The following is a 20,181-nucleotide window of genomic DNA, read 5'->3' as shown; positions in this document are numbered from 1 at the left end:
CATGCTTTTGCCATCATTAGACTGCTTTTGGTAGCACTACATGTTCTATCAAAATACATTAGGTTCAATGGAGAAGCTACATCACCGTTACCATTTCGCATCGGTGAAGAACTATCCAGTCTGAATTTTTATATCTGGACATGTGACAGACAAGGCCGACGCGCAGTAGTATGCATTCCCAAATTCGGGAAGCAGACGATGCAGGCCTGAGTTCGTCGGCCGTTACCTGGCCAGAAGTAGAATAAAATTGAGATGCCAGTATCATTACGTAACGTAAGGAGGATGAAGATGGATGGAAGTCAGAATGACGTCCACTTCAACTTAATAAAACGTGTTTTCAGGAAAGCGTTGAGGACCTTGCAGCAGCATTTCGCACCGTTCACGCTTCGCTGGAAAGCAACAGCGTGTGTTGCCTACCAGGCAGGCGCCTGGAGGCATGGTCGGAGAGGCCATCTTTGAAAAATACTTTCTCTGCAACAACAAAAAGTACTTTTCTCATTTTTTTTATGTTGAACAGATGAGGTGGATTAAACGTCTGGCTATTTAGAAAGTTGCGGGCACCGATGCCCACATTGCTTTTTCTGGCTCTCAATATGGCCGTTTCTGCAAAAACTGAAGATTTTGACATTTAATTGAAACGAAACAAAACGAGGTTTTGCAAATTTAACACATGCTATTCAATTATTAGTTCTGTAGAAACAAAGGAACTGACTCAACAAAATAAAGAAATCTCAGTCTCTTCTTTTTGGAGCCCCTATTTGGACTCAAAATGGTGTCTTTCAATGCTTGTATTTTACTGCAAGAAAGGCGTTGTTAAGTAATTATACGCCCACCTAAATTTGTGTGGTATGCAGCCGTTTTTTCACAATGTTTTTCTTAATTCCATGAATTTTATGAAAATTCCAGAAATTTAGAGCATATCAACAAAAATTAAATTGATTTTTTTCACAAAAATACTTTTTTGGAGTTCAGAGGCTTATTTTTTCGTACATATAACACAAAAAATTGCCGTGTCTCCTTTGGCATGGAATGATCCCCTCCCCCCTTTTGCTATCTCTGCCTCTGTGAGCCATTTCTTGACAATCTTGCCCAGGCCTTGGACTATGCTTGAAACAAATTGAGGCTTTCACAATCACTGGTTTATCCTGCTAGCATTTTCTCCAACACACACGCATCAAACTTCACCGTTTTGCACCGCTGCACTAGCAGCAGCGGCTGATGCGGGAGAACAGCTGGGTTAGCTTTACGAACTCAACTTCTGGTCAATTGTACAGATCAACATACTTTGACTATGATTATAGATAAACCCCTAGTTTTAAAGACCAATTCCAAGAAAAAAAAAATGTTGACTTATATCTGAAAAAATATGGCATTTCTTGAAAATCATAACAGTTCATGGAAATCAATTGCTGTACGAGAGTTGCTTACTGCCTCATCTATAAGCCTCCATATGGGTTCATTGTTATGTTTTTCTAAATTATATCTTTTTCCTTTTTTTTTTTTTTTTTTACCAGTTTCTTGAAAAATGTATTGACGGATTTCGAATATAGTAATGTAATGTTTTTTCATCACATTTCGTACAAAACCAAGATGTAAAATGTGCCTCTGTGTAAAGATTAAGATATGCCTTTATTTGGTTCTGAAATAGTCTAGAATCACAAAACAACACATAATGTTCTTTAGAAATATCACAAGAAAAAATACACTAATAAGTAGTTCAAGCAAACTACCAACCATCTTAAGCACACCTGTACAGGTGTTCCAAAGATTTTCTATGGAGCCTGAGATGATGTGCATGCAGAGACCCTTCTCTGAAATCTTTCAAAGCAGCTCAGCCACCCAGAGTACCTCAGAGCATCCACATTTGCAGCCAAACAGGAATGAGACCCAGGGCAGAAATGACAAACGTCCAGTTACCATAGAGAAGCCAGTCCTCAACACTGAACATCACAAGTTTCTTGTGGCCCTGGAAAGCGTGGCCCAGGTTATTTCTTATGGAATGAGGCTGCCAACTGTCCAGGCTCATGGCTTGCACAAAAATTAACACAAAGCTCAGCACAAACGGGTGAATCAGCAGCTGCAGCAGTCGGTGGAAAACCAACAAGAACCTGAAAAAAAAAAATAACAGGATTTAAAGTTTTTTATACCCAAAACTGAAAATCATGAAACATGAATTAAGCCCCAAAAGAGCTGCACGTTAGAGGTAAAAAAGGCCTAGCATAAGGGATTGAGGTAAAGCATTAAAAAACTCTGGTTTCAACTAAAATTACTGCAGGTACTGCCCGATTCCCAAATATGAAGTGTTTATGAACAAGGAATCTAGAGGAACCTTGAAAACAAACTCAAACACTGACCATGGCACCCACAACCGCCGTTTTATAATAGAACCGGGGAATTTTTACCATTTCTTAGTTCAACTTCAATATTAGCAAAATAAGCAAATATTCTAAATTTCTGAATATTGATCCAGAGATCAGCATTGGTGAAAATTTCTAGATTTGTTATAGCTAGCCATTTTAGCTCCATTGAGCGCACTTCCCAAGTGACAGGGGTGTACTGTGGTCAAACTCCATCCACTGAGAATATGAGAGGTTGCAATACACATTTGTGAGATAAATTAGGATATAAAAATGTACTTTCTGAGTGGGCGTAATATTTTTTTATATTTGCTCCAAATGCCCAATTTATTTACCTGGAAGGGTAAATGCATATTGCATTCTAATTATTTCAACAGTGGACTCCTTGCACAGGAATACTTCTTGCGATTCAGTTATATTGTCGAAATAACATATCTAAATACAAGCTGCTGTTTTCATATTGCAACACTGTTTTTACACATAATTGGAATATTTCTTTTTTCATGCAACTTTTATGTTCTTGTTTTTACAAAGATTTAGTTTGATATTAGAAAATGTGTGCTTGTATTTCATTTTTTTTTTTTTTTTTTTATTTTCTTGACTAAATTTTGAGACCGTACGTACTGAATGAATGAAACTCCCCCCTGTGCAACGCACCTAGGCTTTCAGGATACTAAAAGTAAGTAAATAATTTAAATTATTTATCTTATATTCATCTATTTGATAAAAAAAAACACCATTTATACGTCCCCAGAAGTGTTAGTTTGCATTTTCAAGTCTGTCTTCCCGTACACTGCGAGAGAAACAAGGGAAAAGCAAACCTGTTGCCTGTGCCACCTGCAGTCACCAACACCGGAACGGCGAGCAGAGACACGACTGTCGCCATGGAGATGTTCACCAGGGCCAAGGGGTGAACCACAGCAGCAAAAATGAGCAGTAGAGAGCACTTCCGAGCATGCTTCTTGTCACCCCTGGTAGAAACATGAAAACATCCACTCTCGAGCTAACCCAGGCTCTACAGAGCTCTACAGAGCCCCTCCCAAAAAACCACTGTTATGCGTCATTTCTGTATTTTAATCAAAATACCTCCACACCAATTATGGTTATTAATGCATAAATAGCACATACAGTCGCCGACCCATTTTTCGGACTTCGCAGGGACCGAAAAAAAGTCAGACTAATAGAGCAGTCCGAAAAATCAGCAGATTAAAAAAACTTGCCTTTATTATGTCTAAGCGGGCTTAAAAAAGCAATCAATAGTTTCTTGCTTCCGGTTACGCCTCCGCTTGCATTCGGACACTTTCTTTTAGCTTGAAAATCGCTGCCTCCTTTTTTAGCGTTATGTTTGAGTACTTTCCGTGCTTCTTAGCGACACTTCGCAGCGGCGGAAGAAATGAGGCCATGATGTCCAAGCCAGTGTAGTCAGAAAACACAATTCGCCGAGACGAGATGACAGGCACAAGTCCAGGACTGCAGAATGGCAAATGAATAAAGCCAGATGGTAACAGTGATGATGATAATGTCGTGCAACTAGAAAAAAAACAAGCCGTAGCATAGCATCACCTAGTGGTAAGACTTAGCAGTACTCAAGTAGCACTGCCAAACCATGCCAATCCATGTGCAGCCAACATAAAATCTAAAATGGTGGCTTCTCTGAGGTGTTTTCCACTGATCGCTCACAACGATTTTGTCCAAAACATTTACCCTCGGACTTGAAGCTGTCCAAAACATTGGTCATGAATATGCCCTATTTACGGTTCCTTCTTTAGGTCTGAAATATTGGACAAGTCAGAATTATCGGAATCAGAAAAATCGGTCGGTGACTGTATACCTGCAATGCTAATGGATGCACGCGGGGCCAACCCCGTCACCATCGAGTGCCCTAGAAAAACTCTGGCCGTGGCATCCCCCCCCCCCCCCCCCCTTCTCCCTTATATGCCCCCACCTACTAGGTATGCAACATCACGTCGTTAGTAAACATCCGTGCTGTGGCCCCACACGAGCGTTTTGTCAGACTAAGAAAAAATTCAAAAGGGGGGTGCGGCGGCGCCCCCCTTTTGATGGCGCCCTAAAGCTGGCCCTGGATGTACGCAACGAAACCCTATGGGGTTTCTCCCACAAATGAACCATGAACGATCAAACCCACTTATAGTTAGGGTTCCGTATTTTCGGATAAATTCGAAAAACTCAGAAAAACACCCGCTGGTAAACTTTGGGCCAATTCGGATTTATCCGATAAACTCCGAATTTTAATGTGCAAATGCCACTCCCCCCGCAAAAAAAAATAAAGAGAAAGTAAAAGACGTTTTTTTACAATTTGATCAGCACAAAGTCAATGGTCCTGGAAAAATGCCACCATAATTATCTTTCAAATCTCAGAATGTTGTCAAAAGGGGTCTTTCCACTTGTCTCGTCAAGGTTGATTCAGGGCAACAGGTCATTGAACATTCGGGTCACGACAAAAGCCACTCTTTTTTGTTTCCAGTTTAGGCAATGCGATGTGTGATTTAGAGAAAGGAGAGGGCATGTTTTTGTAACAGTGAAAGCTATGGACCATAAAGATTGTATAAGATAGGAAAGAGGGGCAATCGAAGTTGAAACCCCTCCACCTCATGCGGCCACGGGCTAGATTGATGGAATAGGATGGGATTACTACGAGCTTCCTAGCAACTACCTCTGGGAGTTTATTGATTTTAAGGTATCGACATTTATCGGAGACACACTTGTGTGCGACTTTTGTCATGGGACAAATTAGTATCACCAAAGGCAATGGCACCAACGCCAAATTGAACTGAAGAAATCTTAATTGATATAAGCAGGTTTTATTTTTTTATCTTGCATACATTTACATCCGGTTATTATTTATTTATTTATTTTAAATAGGAAACACTGCGAATTAAACTCCGAATTTTGGAGAGTTGGGAATCAAAGCAATACAATCTCCAATAAACTCTGAATCTTCGGCAAAAAATAAACTCAGAAAAACACCCTCCGAATTTGACGAAAAATTAACTCGGAGAACACGGAACCCTACTTATAATGGACAAGGCAATAGCAAATTATTTAATATAAACTAGGATTCACCTTTCTCAGTATTTACCAAAAAAATGCCAAACACTGCCCACCAGCTCTTTTATTTATTTATTTGTTTAAATACTTTAAGGACTTCCAGGAGATATAGCATAAGGAGTGGGTAATAACTTTTAAAAATTTACGATGTCACAAAAACAAGTATGCATGAAAACAAAAACATCAGCAGGGTAAGTACACAAACACAAAATATTCCTTTAGACCTAAAATGTGATATTACATAATAGTTTCCTAAATTCTGTCAAGCCATGTGAACCTACAATGTACTGGGGAACCGTTCCACTCAATAGCAGTCCATGATAAAGAAAAGAGTTCTGAAAAGTGACAGTTCTTGCTTTAAAATGTTTTACATGGAGGTTATGTCCCATTTGATGAGGGCGGCATCCTGAAGGTAGATGACGTATGATGACTAAAGCATGGCTCCAGTCATCATAGATCAGTTTAGTTTTTATCTAAATACATTAAAGATGAGCATTCATAACCTCAAATAAAGAGGAGACTGATGTGCCACAGTTTATTCTTGCCACTTAGCACAGACTGCTGGGAGGTTTCCAAATCAAACGACGACAAACCAGTTACATAGCGGGAAAGTCACATAGCAGGCTGATGTAGTTGTTTATGCATTTTGATAAGATCAGGAGAAAGAAGAATGAAGAAATGAACCTTGCCCACATTTGAGCCTTTGCTTTTTTTTTTTTTTTCGCAGAAAAATTTAGTTGTCTTAATGAAGAGTATTCACAGATGGCCATAGCTGTGTGCTAACAGTGAGCATGACTTTGAATCATACAAACTTGTCTTTTGCATTCTTTTATGCGACGGTGGCACCTTCAAGACCATTGAGAATATGTTTGCTGTGTATATGTGGTATGTTCGAGAAGAGGCAGTCAATGAAATCACTTTCAAATAGTGTCACCTAATCGACCGTTTATGTTTTGTGACACTGAACATCATGGACCTTCCATTCCACTCTTCTGTGTGAGTTTCGTAAATGTGCATCTTTACAAGGTGGAGTAAAATTAGTGGTTTTAATATAGCTTGCTAGTGAACAGATTGTAGGCATTGAATACCACCTTTCTCATAGGTGCCGGAAAATCGGCACATTACAGTATCTCCTCTGTAAAATATAAATAAAATATAAGAACCACACCTTGTATATCTGCTGCTATCCATTTTTATGACACTTTCTAGCAGCATGTAAACAAAGGGAGAGAGAAGCGCACCTCACACGCACCTACGACAGCTATTGTAAAAATTTAAAAAAATTTGGCTTCGTTGTAGCTATTTTATACTAAAAATTTACAAAAGTTCAGCAGCAGCTATTACGCAAGTCAATTTTATGTACCCTATGACCATTACATGTTGTGAGCATCAAACAAATTTGAATACTTTGTAAATCCCAGATAAAATTAATTTCGGATATAGCGAACATATTTCTGACTTCAATCAACCTCATTATAACTGGGTTCAATTGTACCACAAAAGTTCAAACTTTCAAAGTTTCAACCTTATTTAACAAACATTAATAAATATTATGCCTGCTATGTCACAATGCGCGCCTTAAAAAATCTAGTTGCCCAGAATATAGCCTGTTAACAGTAACTAGGACAGTAACCTTTGTACTCAATAGCAGGGGTCTGAAACATATGAGGGCTGTGGGTTGCATGTGGCCCGCAAGGGTTTAAGCCACAGCCCATGAGCCTCTGAACGGTGCAAAACCTGAAAGCAGCGAATAGGCAGATGCAGTTTCCCTTTCCCACCTGGAAGTGTCTCCAACGAACAGAGGCAGCAGGAGGGACAGTCCCAGCGTGATGACATAGCCATAGTACAAAGAGTCCTGACTGGAGAGCTGAAACCGATGTCCCAGCTGGTCCAAGTATGGAGGCGCCACCATCAGCAGAAGACCCACCCCCAGCGAGACAGCAGTACAGGGAAGGGCGGACCACAGGGATGCTCCCTGCATTTCCAGAGCACATGCCGACGTTAGTTTGACTAGATGGGGTGAATGTGTGCTCCATGATAGGGCATATAGTAGAAGGTTTAAAAAACCTTGTACTATATGCCCTATCTTGCATGTGAAAAATAAATTATGAACTTCCAAACGCTCAGATTTGACCAGAACGCAGCACTAGCAGTTGGAATAAAATGCTAAACTTTCAAAACCAGAGTAGGTTAGAAGTAAATTAGTGATTTTGCTTACAAGAGGATGCCATCAGGGCAGCAGAAGTAGACGGAGTGCCTCTGTTTTCTGCTGCATCTCTCGGATGGTGCCACAGTCGGTAATAAAAAGATTTGGACACAGAAGCAGATGACGTCTGTATCTGCATTTGTGTCTGCTTGTTACAGCTTTTCTAAGCCTATGAGAGAGTCAGTTTTAAAAATCCTGCCATCAAAATACCTCTGCTTATTTCTGAATGACTATCACAATAAATAATGTATGACATCACGGCAGAGTAAATGAAGCAATGTACCTCATCTAGGTATTGTGCTAGTACAATCAACAGGTTAGCAAATTAAGACACTGCTACATTAGTGCTAAGTAAAATGATTAAAAAATGCCAGTACTAAAAAGGAGCATCACCGATAATGTGCAATATACTCCATGTCTGGTAGGAGCAGAATATTAATAATAAAAAAATTTAAGTGGGGAAAAAAATCTACTAAATGGCATTAAAAGTTCACCTCCATATTCATCTTCTTTCCATCCTTGGGTTCAGCATTGAGAGACAAAAAAATAACTCCAGCCTGCAAAAACAAAAATTATTGATGATATTGTCAGATTCAGAGTACACTTTAATGTAAATGTTTCCACAAGTGCACATCAGCAAGAAAAGTTATAAAACACCCTGGTGTAGCATTCACAGAAAGTGGCCACCTTTCTGAAGACATTTTTCAACATCGAGCAAAGGAAAAGACCAATGCCCTCTAAATGCAGTCGTATCTTTGCACTTTATAAAGTCTTTCAAGTCAAAGGGGATGTTCAGGTCTGCTTGAATTATCAGAGGTGTTTAAATTACGAAACCACCTTGGATATCTGTAACTGACAGCAAAAATAAGGAATCCAAGTCATACTGAGACCGCTGTAGATAGCCAAATGGAATCGAATAGACCATTTTGAAAACTTCCAGCAAGCCAAGCAGAGCACAGAACTGTACACTTTAGGAGTGTACATATTCAGCTTCTCACCCCATTCAGACAAAAATGGCAGAATCGTCACTGATCATGAATTTATGACCCATAACAAAGCTCTACTGCACTACTGGACAGGTAAATCGAGAAGGACATCTTGCCCTCTGCACCAGGTCAACCTGCCTCTACTTCCATACTTCAATTCCCTTTTGCCAATAAGTAGTGGCTTTACATTTTTGACCTCTAGCAAAGGTTTGTTTTAGTGTTCCAGCTTCCATTTGGAATTAGATTACCAGGAAACATGAACCAAACAAAAAATGTGGTCACTCATTGGACAGAAAGAAACAGTTGTGGAAACAGTACCACCAGGTACAACATTTTGGAATGAAGCACTCCAGTACCATTTTGGAACTACCTATGGACATATTAGCAGTTTGCAGTACAGTATTACAGCTATGATGTGACAGTGAGGAATTTTATGTGCCTCAGTCACAATCATTATAATGGAAACTGGAAAGCAACACTGAGGGGTAAAATGCTATACCAGTCTAGGTTGGTGCTGCCATAATAATAATTTAATCAGTGAAACAAAATTTGCACTGGGAGAACAAACAACAAAACTCCTCATTTGTTTCTATCCCTGAACATTTCAAAAACTAAGGCTATGAGTTCCACATAAGCATTCGCTGAGAAGATGTCTCACCTTTACCAAAGTAGGCAATGCAATTAGAGCCAGAGCTGGACTATACAGGCCAATGGAAATGTATCTCCGTGTGGAGGGAAGCAGGTAGAAGAAGAATGATTGATGGAATCTCTCCAAGAGGTTGTTCAGGCTACAGAAGACCCCCTCGAGGACCCTAATGTGGCACACAAGAGGAATAAAAACAACACTGTTCATTTGAAAGTCGCTAATCCTCAGTTCCACAATTGAATTAACGGCACAAGAAGCAAGTAACGTGTTGCTCGAGCCTCAAATGACCAACAGCTTGCAAAAGCTGTTGGCAATTAAGAGTAAAGGAATAGGCAAGGGCAAGAAAAACAAGATCCAAGCTTACCGTCCAATTTCGTAGAAGCCCACCCTAACCGCAGCCTCACCATCACCATGACCTTCCAGCGTGAGAGCTTGGATTGCATAGCGGTGGAAGAGGCCGTGGCCCCCGTTGGGGAGCCCACTGGCCTGGGCTGCCATCATGGCCGCCATAGTCTTGAATGACTGCTTCCAGCCTTCGAACGATTCCGTCTCGTAAGGAGATACCTGCACCTCCCAAAGAAGCCCCAACAGTGAAACGTATAAGGGCACGAAAGAAGGAGCTCATGTGTGGTTTCAGCATGGCTAGCACTGAGGAATTCTCAGCCTGGTGAAGACAGTTTGGCATTCATCAGTAGGCCTGCATTTGTTGCTTTTGAAATGTGTTTAGAAGGACTTGAACCATGTGCTTCTTTGTTGTTGCAGGAACATAAAAGACTGCTAATTTATTTTCATGTTCCTTAACACAAATAGGACGTCACCAGTCCGTTAAGCCCAAACGTTGCAGTCTCTGTATGTACACGAAAGCGTAGCGAGCCAAATTTCTTGCATTCTTGCCAAGTGTTGTGTGGTGTTCTCGCTGGCCAGTTTGTTATTGTCATATTTTTGTGTTGGTGTGCCTACTGCTGCTACGGACGAATCTCCAAAGACGTGTTATCTCGGAAAACTTAGCAGTCGTAACGGACTAGATGCACTTGCGGGGAAGACAGCAAGCTTGAAGATCTATGACGTGCCAGAGGTAAAGTTAATCAGAATTAAGGATGACCTCATGCATAAGACAACTTTGATCATATGCTAGCCTACCGACGGCCATTTCCATTTGGGATCATAAGCCCTAAAAAATGAAAGCTATGTGTCAACCGCACTCACACGGCATCTGCAGTGGAATCATAAATTTTCAACTTGGGTATCTGATTCGTCAATGACAGTAGCAGTAAGCATTGAAAAAGGAGCTGAATGTCGGAATGTAATGCTCAGGCTTATGACATGCACTTCTACATTGCAAAACTTAATGGGGCATTAAAGAGGTTTTTGAGCTCATCTTTCTAAAGCAATAATTCAATCTATGTACTCTAAATGCCCTAGAAAAAAGAATAATACTATCGTGTGTGGCCTATTTCACTATTAAAAATGTCATAAAAATCGCAATATGTTCCTTTTAAAGGCGGGCACTCAATATTTTCTTCAGCGTGGCAGAAGATTCCCCCTCTTCTCTTTTTTTTCCTCCTCCATTTTCCTCCTCGCTCTTTACGGCCTTCTCGCACGAGTGCTAATGGGCTTACCGGCCCCCCGACAAAATCTCTGTACCCCTTTAAGGCTCTCCGCTTCAATCCCCAACATTAGGGGGTTAGTTAGGCAGGCTTGATATGAGCTCGGAAAGGTTCGGGATGGCTTGCTTTTCTCCTTTTTTTTTTTTTTGTTTTTGTTTACTTTCTTTTTACAGCTTTAAAACACACTCAAACACTTCCGCATGCGGCCACGTACGCTACAATACCGCATATTTATCTCGAGTGAACGGAACTTGAACATCAAAGCAGAAGGAAAAAAAGGTGGGTATTTTTATCTAAACTTTGAGCTCTACCCAGAGAATTGAAAATTGGTCGTTCTAACAACGGCACACTGAAGAGTGATAGTGTGACTATTTCGTTTTTTTTTTTTTGTTCAAAATAATAATCACGAGTAGATGCAAGTAAAAAATATTGCAGTAAGAGGGCGAAGCATGTAAAATTAGTTGGATTTTGACAATAGAGTCGTGCATCGAAATGAACACAGTCTGACCATTTCTGGCGCATAATATATATGTTCGTACTACAGGTGTTTTCTAGAGTAACGTCCGCCTCGTTGAAGCAACTAAAAAGAATAAAAAACCAACTTCCATAAAAAGTGAAACGGTTTATGGTATATTTACTACTATCTTCAGATTTTTAAAAAATTTCTTCGTGGCCAAACATTCATTTAGTTTCCGTCAACAAATATAACTGAAAACTCGATAACCAACAAATATCTGGTGTATTAGCAAAGAGAGCAGGAAACACGGAGATTGAACCGCAAAAACACAATTTTCTTCGCGTAAAATAGTGCAACTAGCAATAGTAGCATATTATGTAATTTATTAAAAGACAGCAGGTATTACGAACTTTTCATTCTGTTCTGTTCCCATTTGTTCGAAGATTGAAAAATGGAATGCCCAGATTGCCTCTGCATCCCTTGCATAATTGTTCAAGGCCCTGTCAGGGTGGGCGAAGGCCAGCGACCATCTCCAAAAAAAAACCAGGAAACAGCGGCCAGCTCAACATCATCACCAAGCGGGAAATCATGCCGAAATGTGCCCTTGAACACGTGCGAGATCTCTAGCCGAACCCAGCCGGGATTCGCCACAATTACAAGTTAAAGGAGCGGTGCAACGATATTCAATCGGAATGTTTTTCTCTCTACACGAGCTTACTGGCACACCTGGGACTCAAGGATACTCACACGCAACGCCATTGGCCAAGAAACCCCTTTGTTGCGGTGTAATTTCAAGGACAAAAGCGATCATTTTCATTCAATCTCTCCTTTGCAAAATTTGATGACGTAACTCGGGGATCGCAGTACACCCAAGTGACGATATTTGAATGCGGTTCATAGATTGGACCCGAGCATTGCGTGGGCACTCGACTTGGGCTCGTGACAATTGCTAGCTCGAGAAGCATTCGTGTTGTGACCCGTGTCCAATCGCTGCAACGACGACAACAGCCGAGCCATAACAATGTCTGGAACTCGGCGCGTGTCCTGCGCTTTGCCAACCCCAGCGCGTGGCTATGATCAACACTGGCGGCATATAATCGGCTCCAGGTCACGTGGCCGCTTGTTCTGGCTGCGAGTTGAGGGGGTGAACGCTGCTCGTTTTTCTTTAATTTTTTTCTGGGACTTCTATTGCTTGGGGTGAAAAACGAACGCGTGTTTCATAGGTCAACAACGTTAGGGATCCGTTTTAAGCGGTATTTGTGCACAGTACAAGAATTGTTGCATCGCTCCTTTAATCTATGAAACAAACTATAAAAAGAGGGAAGCTTAAACGACTTGGCAATTCTTGAATATAGTCATGCGGGCTAACTGCCCACAAGTGCAGAAAGAAAGAAATGGAGTAGAAATGAGAGCTCTATTGTGTTCGTTATGTCCCTACTTGTCTTTCGCGCTTCACGCCAATTAAAATAGAATATGCAATATCTGTAGATTATGCCTGGTTATGTTGACTCTAAAAGAAAAGTAATCAAGTAAGTTCGGCATCGTGCCACCAATTTGTGCAAATACAATTCTATGGCAAATTCAACGTCAAAACAGTACTTTCGCGGGAAATAATGCATCCGTCGTTTTTCGTCTTCCTGAAGCTGTGAACTACCTATCTCGGCTACAGGACTTTTGGGTCCACAAAAAATCACGCTCAGTAGAAAATTGGCCTTTTCCACCAAAAGTACTGGAAATCATTTATTTTTCAAACAGGTTGGGTGGTGATGCGTGTTTGTGTGTAGGACCGTTGACTGGGCACTCGTGTACGCCAAGAGTGCAGTTCTGCCTTGCATGCTGCCTGCGACGAGTGTTGAAATTTGAATATGGTAGAAATAAAATCAAATAACACTATTAGAATTATTTTAAACTTGCGCCTTATTCAGGCATTTAGATTTTGATCGTACCTTTTATTCATTATCGTCTTCGATAAGGGAACAACTTGCCGAGGAGGCCGCGCTGTACGCGGACACAGCTTGACAGATAATGTCGTGAATGCTTTTCACGAATCTTTGAAGACCAAGCATAAAAGTGAAAGACGTTTACAAATCTCTGTAACACAAAATTAGAGCGCAGCCACTTTACGCTAATGAAACCAACTTTATGTTGTTAGCAAAAATCTTGCGAGAGTTGCAGTATTTTTAATTATGCCTAATAAATTTAATGTTCAGGACTAATTACCCAACTTTTTAAATGTATTAAGAACCGAAATGTCAATTGGAAAGTTGTAGAGCTCCTTCGGAAACACCCGAATTTGCTGTCTGCAACCTGATAGGGCTCGCGTGGCTTTCTTCTGACCAGTAATAAAGCTTATAAAACATGACAAAATACACAGTGATAAAGCGCCCGCCCCATCATAAGCTCAATTGGTGCAGAGACACTGAAATGTCTGTGCACCAGAACGTCCGCACCAAAATTCCCTACAGCAAAACGCTCTACACCGAAAAGTGCTAGATCCACAACGGATGGAATCCTCCGTCATCTATGGAGCGCCATCCCTGAGATACCGAAAAACGCCGCTCGTACTTCTCGTTGTCGCCATGAATTCGTCTAAACAATGAAAGATGCCAAATTATATATTTATATTAAAATTGATACTTCAATGTCTACTTCTTTGAACAGAACAAGTTATTTGTACTCTCACAACAACGAGAATCGTCCTTCAAGCCAATGCTGAAAACAGCCAATCCAACTCGTTGGGAAGAGCAAGTGCCAAGCTCGCCCAAAAGTCAGAACGGCTCTCGGTTGGTTCAGCTCCTTGTCGCAGGTGTGCCGGCTGGCTTCTGGATAATCTTTTCAAATCCTTCAAGCTTTCATTTTCCCCACCCCAAATTTGCCCCCGAAAAAAATCAGGCAGCCGGCAAAAAAACAAAAACAAAAAATCGAAAATGGCAAGGAGGAAATGAGAGGCGATTTCCTCCTTTCACAGTGGCGAGAAGGAAAGTGGGGGTCGGTTTCCTTCTCTCTGTTTGCGGGCCGGCCTTTAAGCAAAAAAAAAAAAGGAAATGCTTCCATTTTAGATCACTTATGACCTCCTCTCCCCAACTATTGCCAATCAAAGCGAAAAGCAAAGAGTGCAAGCCATTGACTTAAGAAATCTGATCTCAGTATGCATGTATGTATGCAGTGGAGAGCACACCGAAGTCCTGTGCACTTGTGCTAACGACGTTGGTGGATATAATAAATGAAATGTTGATGGAACAATTTAGAGAGTGATTTTATCTACTTCTTTCCTTTTACCAAGTGCACTACCTTCCCAAGTTTTGACTAAGTTTTCCCTTACAAATATCTATAAACTTGATATTTTGTTCAAAGAGTAGCAATAGTACATCCTAAAACTCTTGGATTTGTGCAGAGATAAATGAATATAAAGAAACTGGCTGTGACCCACAGTGCTAGTTTTTGTTGCAGTTTTAGGACAAATATTTGAGTACTACACAAACCTTACTGGCTTTAGGATGCATGATAAATATTAAGAAATCCCAGCATTTCAATAGAATACAACTTTTTAGAGCAAAAACTTTACAGTGATGAAAGAAAGAACCTCCTCAGAATGTATATTTAGTCTGAGATCTTTTTACTCTAAACATTACTTAAATTTACAGATAGATTGAAATTCCCACTATGATTTATATCTTCATGCCATATATCAACAAGGGGCACAAAATATTTAGAAAGGAGGGTCTACACTTGGCATCATATTTGTTTGTGCTGTCAAAGACAATGGAGCGAGGGCACGAAAATGAGACGCACAATGAAACCATGGGCTTGCAACTGCTGTGCAAGAACATGGTTTCATTGTGAGTCTCACTTTCATGCTCTTGGACAAACAGATTTGACAGTGCTGCGGAAACTATGCTAGCCTTCATATTGTCACCCTAAAAAAAATTGCAAGAGAGCATAGAAAGAGCCCCTGCCTTAAAAGGAAGCTGAAACACTTCTTGAAAAAAAAAAAAAACGAGTTAGAGGTGAATTCCGGCGTATTTTTATCCCGTAAATTTGAATATCACATTCTTTTCCCTGAAGATGTAACTAAACGCGAAAAACATCCGACCAGTCGTGACGTCATACTAGGATCTTTGGGCCACCAAGCGCGTGTCGCTCGTGTGGGCAGCACGTGCAATTGCAAGCTTGCCGGGTATATTCCCCCGCACTGACACCTGTCGTGAAGCCTCTATCTGGCCTTTTTGAAAATAGCAAGAGTGCGCGTGCATAGCTTTGATGGGCGCAGCAGATGTGCGAGAGCAGAGATTCAGAAAACTCCTAATATGATGTCACGCCTTGGGAAGGAGGGGCTTCAGCGGTATTTTAAAAATTATTTTCTGCAGCCTCGACCTACCAATTTGAAAAATAATCTTGATATTCATGATCCTGAAGTCCAAATTAAAACGATTTAGGTGTTTTTCCTCAAATAAAGACCCGCTTCAGTTTACCTTTAAAGGCACACTGAAAAGGTGTTAGGGATTGCCTTTTTATGGCTTTAACTTGATATATGATTTTCTGAAAATCTGAAGAGAACAAAAATTATTTGGAAGGTTGAGCGGGACCGGAACAGTATAGCCCCTCCTAAAGGTGGAGGCCAGCCAGTTCCAGCATATTCTCCTTCGACATAGATTGTGCAGCCAAAGATTCATAAGCCTTCCTACTTCTGCACTAAGATCTTTTTTTCATAAAATGGGAGAGCAACAAACTAAATCAATGGCACCACTACAACTTGGTAGTTGAAAGAGAATCCTGAATTGTGCTTTTTATACAGATGAGGGACACGCACGCAGATAATCTGTGGTCTTTGAAGCATGTGGATCAAATAGTCATAAAAGAATGAAGTCAAAAACTACTAGAGAAAAGTAGAAATTCATTTCACCAAGTGCTGCAAAAGTAAAAAGTGACTACATATGTTGTTATCTTGAAAATATTTTTACGCACATATAAGTTATCCTTGTGACTAAAAGTACTCTGCCCCAGGCTGATGCAATTTATACTATTGCATGTAAATGGCCTCTTAAATGCTACACCAAGCGATGCAGATTGTTGTTGTGGAAACCTGACACCTTTGGCATTTTCGTCCTAGAATTCCTTTTCTATCAAAGTCAATGTTGCCTCACCTGATCATGGAATGTTGTGTGCACCGACTCACGCAAGCACAGCTCAACAACAAGGTTGAAAAGGTCCAGGTTTGGCAACTGGCCGTTGAGTCCCACCAGCTTCAAATCTAGGCGCCTGATGCGGTCAGTGTGCAACTCCAAATTGATAGCGGCATGAATGGGTCCACTCCTGCCATTCAGCACACCCGGGTCGATCACTGGAAGAAAGCAGACTTTAAACACCACACCGCAACCAGTTTGCCCAAATCCAGTGCGTTCTTTATGGGTTTCAATGCTTGTCTGGACCATTTGGAGCAGACAAGTTTTTTAGGCTCCTATTCTTACATGCAAAGATTACATGCAGCTGGCAGTGGTCACAGCAAGACATGAAACACAAAAGATGAGACACCAACCACCAGGTGATGTGTGCATGTCATGATAGGCATCCAGCCAGGCTTGGAATCCCACCAGTTCATGTTCAGTCACCAGAAAGATGATGTCTTTGGCCCAGAAACCTTGCACTGAAAAGAGGAATGTGAGCAAGATAGAACATATGTGAAATAGAAACAACCTGCAGTAAACATAATCTTGCATACGAGGAGTCATTAGTGCTTCACACACAAAGGTCAAAGCAGCCCGCATACTACAGTTTCTGCGAATGGCATGAACAAATACAAGAGATAATGCTAGGTTCAAACAAAAACAGAAAGCATTGGCACAACAGTGCCGCCGTTCCAGCCAAGTAAGACTAGCTTTTACAACTGTAAACTGAAAGGCGAATAACCTACTTCTGAAATACTTGGCCATTGCAATCATAAGAGCAATGCCAGGTAGAGAAGAGCCGTGTAGATTGTCCTCGGTGCGGTAGGGCGATGAGAGCACCACAGCTTCCGTGCTGGCAGCCCGTGGGGCTCGCAAGATGGCGTAAACATTCTCCCCAGTGTGTGTCTGCATCAAAAAGAAAAAAAAAGTGCCCTTTAATATTTCTTGAAAACAACAAATCTGACCAAAATGGCTCCAACTAAAGACACTGCAACATTAATATTAATAAGATTACATCTATCCTTTAATGCTGGTCACTCACCCTAGTGGTGTGTTTCGGTTTCAGACAGGTGACAGCTGATAAGATTCATTCGCTTTACTGATGCTCAATGCGTGCTCAGCCAACACCACTTAGACAGAAGACCGTAGTGCTGTATTTTTTGTCACCTACCGCAGGTCAGCGTGGGGCAGACCAGAGCCGTATATGTAGAGTTTCGCCATTCGTTGGGAAGTATAGGAGACAAATGAGGAGGCGCCATTGGCCGAAAGCGGACTGGGCGTGTTCCAGGGCGTCTTCAGAAAATCGAATGTGACCAACCAGAAGCCGGAAATAATACCCTGGCGGTGGTCGCGAGAAACAAACCTGATAACTGCATTGGAGTAACTCTCAATGGCTGAAAATATGGTACACGTGATGTTTCAATCACGCTCATCCAAAATGATGGCGGAACAGTGCGACTAGCGGAACGATTGACATAATCCGTACGCCAAGCGCCGAGGGCCGGGAATCTGCCGTCCGAGCGGTCACACTCTGTCCGCGCAAAACAGAGTTGAGCGGCGCATTCGTTTCTTACGTCTTTCGGCATGATCATGATCAAAACAACACGTGCACCCTATTTTCAACCACGAAGAGTTACTACACTTCACTCTTACGCGCTTATTAAAACCATATAGGAACATAGACCTTTGATGAGAACCGTTTCTCGCTACCACCGCTAGGGGATTCTTTTCGGCTTCTGGTTGGTCAAGAGAGCATGCCAAGCCCCCTTTCCGAGTCTGCCGCACGCCCTGGCTCTGCCCGCACCTCCCATTGACCAAACTCTCTACATATACGACTCTGGGGCAGACTGGACATAAGTGGTGCTTCAGCATTCAACTTGGGCTCACATTCTCCCCGACTGAACACAGGACTGACTAAAACGCTGATGCAACACTCATGTCCAACTGGTACACCGCATCGGCCTGCAATAGGGGACACAAAAAATTCAGTACTACGGCCTTCAGTGTAGGTGGGCTTGACTTAGCACGGTAGGTAGAACACTTTGCTAGTCATGAAGAGGTCCCAGGATTGAAGCTCAGACCAGGTGGAGTTTTTCAGCAGTGCACCAGTCGTCATGAGTCACGCTTCATCTGAGGTGGAAGTGTCCACTCAGACTGTCAATCTAGAAAGTTAGTTGCAGGGTTATGAAAATTTCTCTAGAAATATGAAATTCAGAGAGCCATTTATGGTCTTTCTCATAAATAAAGTCAATCAGAATTAAATAATCAAAGCCACGAGTCCTTTAAACATGTCTCTCTCAGCCAAAAATCAGCAACCATTCTGAGGCTTCCAGGTAGTTTCTTTTTAAGTTTTTGCCATCGGCTTCCGCTACCTTTGCTTCATTTAGCCACTGAACCTGTGTTTCATGCAAAAGATTCCCCTGGTCGAAAAAAATTAAAGGTAAACTAAGTAGTAGGGTTATTTGCAGCACTCACCAGTCGCAAGGCTCATCAGTCATACATCTGCCATAAGATATAGTAACCCCTACCTCCCTTTTTAAGGGGCAACTTTGCCAGTGCAGTGCGACTGCTAACCTACCCTTTTAACATGTATCATAGAGAATGGTTACATGAACGCACAACAATGTAATGGTCATCCAAAGACAAGGCAAGCTTTATGTAGAGCAGCTTTTGCACCAGTAGACCTATAAGTACGCCTCGAAAGAGCAATCCGTCATGTTGAGCACGTACCGGTTTTGATCCTAGGGGGTAGTGGAGACTGAAGTTATGACGGTAAACGTCGAGTCCCAACTGGCGAAACTGGCCAAGGAGCCAAGGTAAAGGTAAGCTGGAAGGAGAAACAGGCGAGAATGACAAACTGGCCTCGGAGCTATCAACATTATGTTGACGCGATAGACTAGAAATGTGCAGTCTCTGACAACACGAAAGATGAAGTTGAAGCATGCACAAAGGCGTTCACAGTGGGTCCTTCATGACGTCGGAGATCCCCAAAAACCGAAGTTGCTGGTGTAGAATGTGGTGTGTCGGAAACGAAAACGAGGGTTACCTTGCATGATTTTGCGCCTCTTCTTTTAGGCTTTCCAGAATATCCCTTGCAGCTTCAGACAGACGAAATCGCCTTTGAACTAAGCCGGGCAATAGGGCGTTTTCGGAGAAATATGTCTTGTTGTTGCAACCGTCCCACGCTAGAAGGGCGAAGCAAACGACGCCGGCGACATAGCTCAGAAAGCAGATGCGGTTGCATTGCTTCTGCACAAACAAGATAAGTTTGCTGTTCTGAGAGGTGTTCATTAGCACGCCCATAGTTGATCGTGTTTAGTGCATCCGAAGGAAGTATCGGGTAATGACTTGAACAGCACTCATCAGTCGCGTGCTCATCAGTCATCAGCACATGAGACAGCAGTGTTTACGCCGCGAACGCTCACTGGTCTAGCACGGTCCCGTTAATCTTGCTGGTCCACACCTGGCACAAACACTAAATTTTCTACAACATCAATAAAATCTGCCGTATTTTCAGTCATAAAGTTCTTTTTTCAGAGACAGCAAAACCGCCAACAGTCCGCCAAAAGCAAAACAGCAGAGACCTTTGCCGCCGATGAATGGATGGATGGATGATAAATGGCACGGCGATCCCTTTAATCGGGCGGCAGCTTGCGCCATCACGCTGCTAACTTCGACGTAATTGAGA

At 41.8% G+C, this 20,181-nt stretch overlaps 1 protein-coding gene across 1 annotated transcript; it reads right to left on the bottom strand.

Moving 5' to 3' along the window:
• Positions 1-1,610: 1,610 nt before the first annotated feature.
• LOC8027197 (glycosylphosphatidylinositol anchor attachment 1 protein) lies at positions 1,611-20,117 on the bottom strand. Its single transcript, XM_029988361.3, has 11 exons — positions 19,540-20,117; positions 19,224-19,320; positions 17,240-17,399; positions 16,865-16,972; positions 16,473-16,669; positions 9,629-9,828; positions 9,277-9,430; positions 8,127-8,189; positions 7,205-7,401; positions 3,179-3,328; positions 1,611-2,108 (listed from the first exon to the last, which is right to left on the bottom strand). The coding sequence occupies exons 1-11, from the start codon at positions 19,794-19,796 to the stop codon at positions 1,850-1,852; spliced, it is 1,842 nt and encodes a 613-aa protein (XP_029844221.1). The 5' UTR covers positions 19,797-20,117; the 3' UTR covers positions 1,611-1,849.
• Between the last annotated feature and the right edge of the window lie 64 nt (positions 20,118-20,181).

The sequence above is a fragment of the Ixodes scapularis genome, unplaced genomic scaffold (genome assembly GCF_016920785.2).
Source record: "Ixodes scapularis isolate PalLabHiFi unplaced genomic scaffold, ASM1692078v2 PGA_scaffold9__187_contigs__length_104089568, whole genome shotgun sequence".
NCBI lineage: Eukaryota > Metazoa > Arthropoda > Arachnida > Ixodida > Ixodidae > Ixodes > Ixodes scapularis.
Note: the sequence above shows the minus strand (reverse complement) of the source record. Positions and strands in the feature narration are given on the sequence as shown.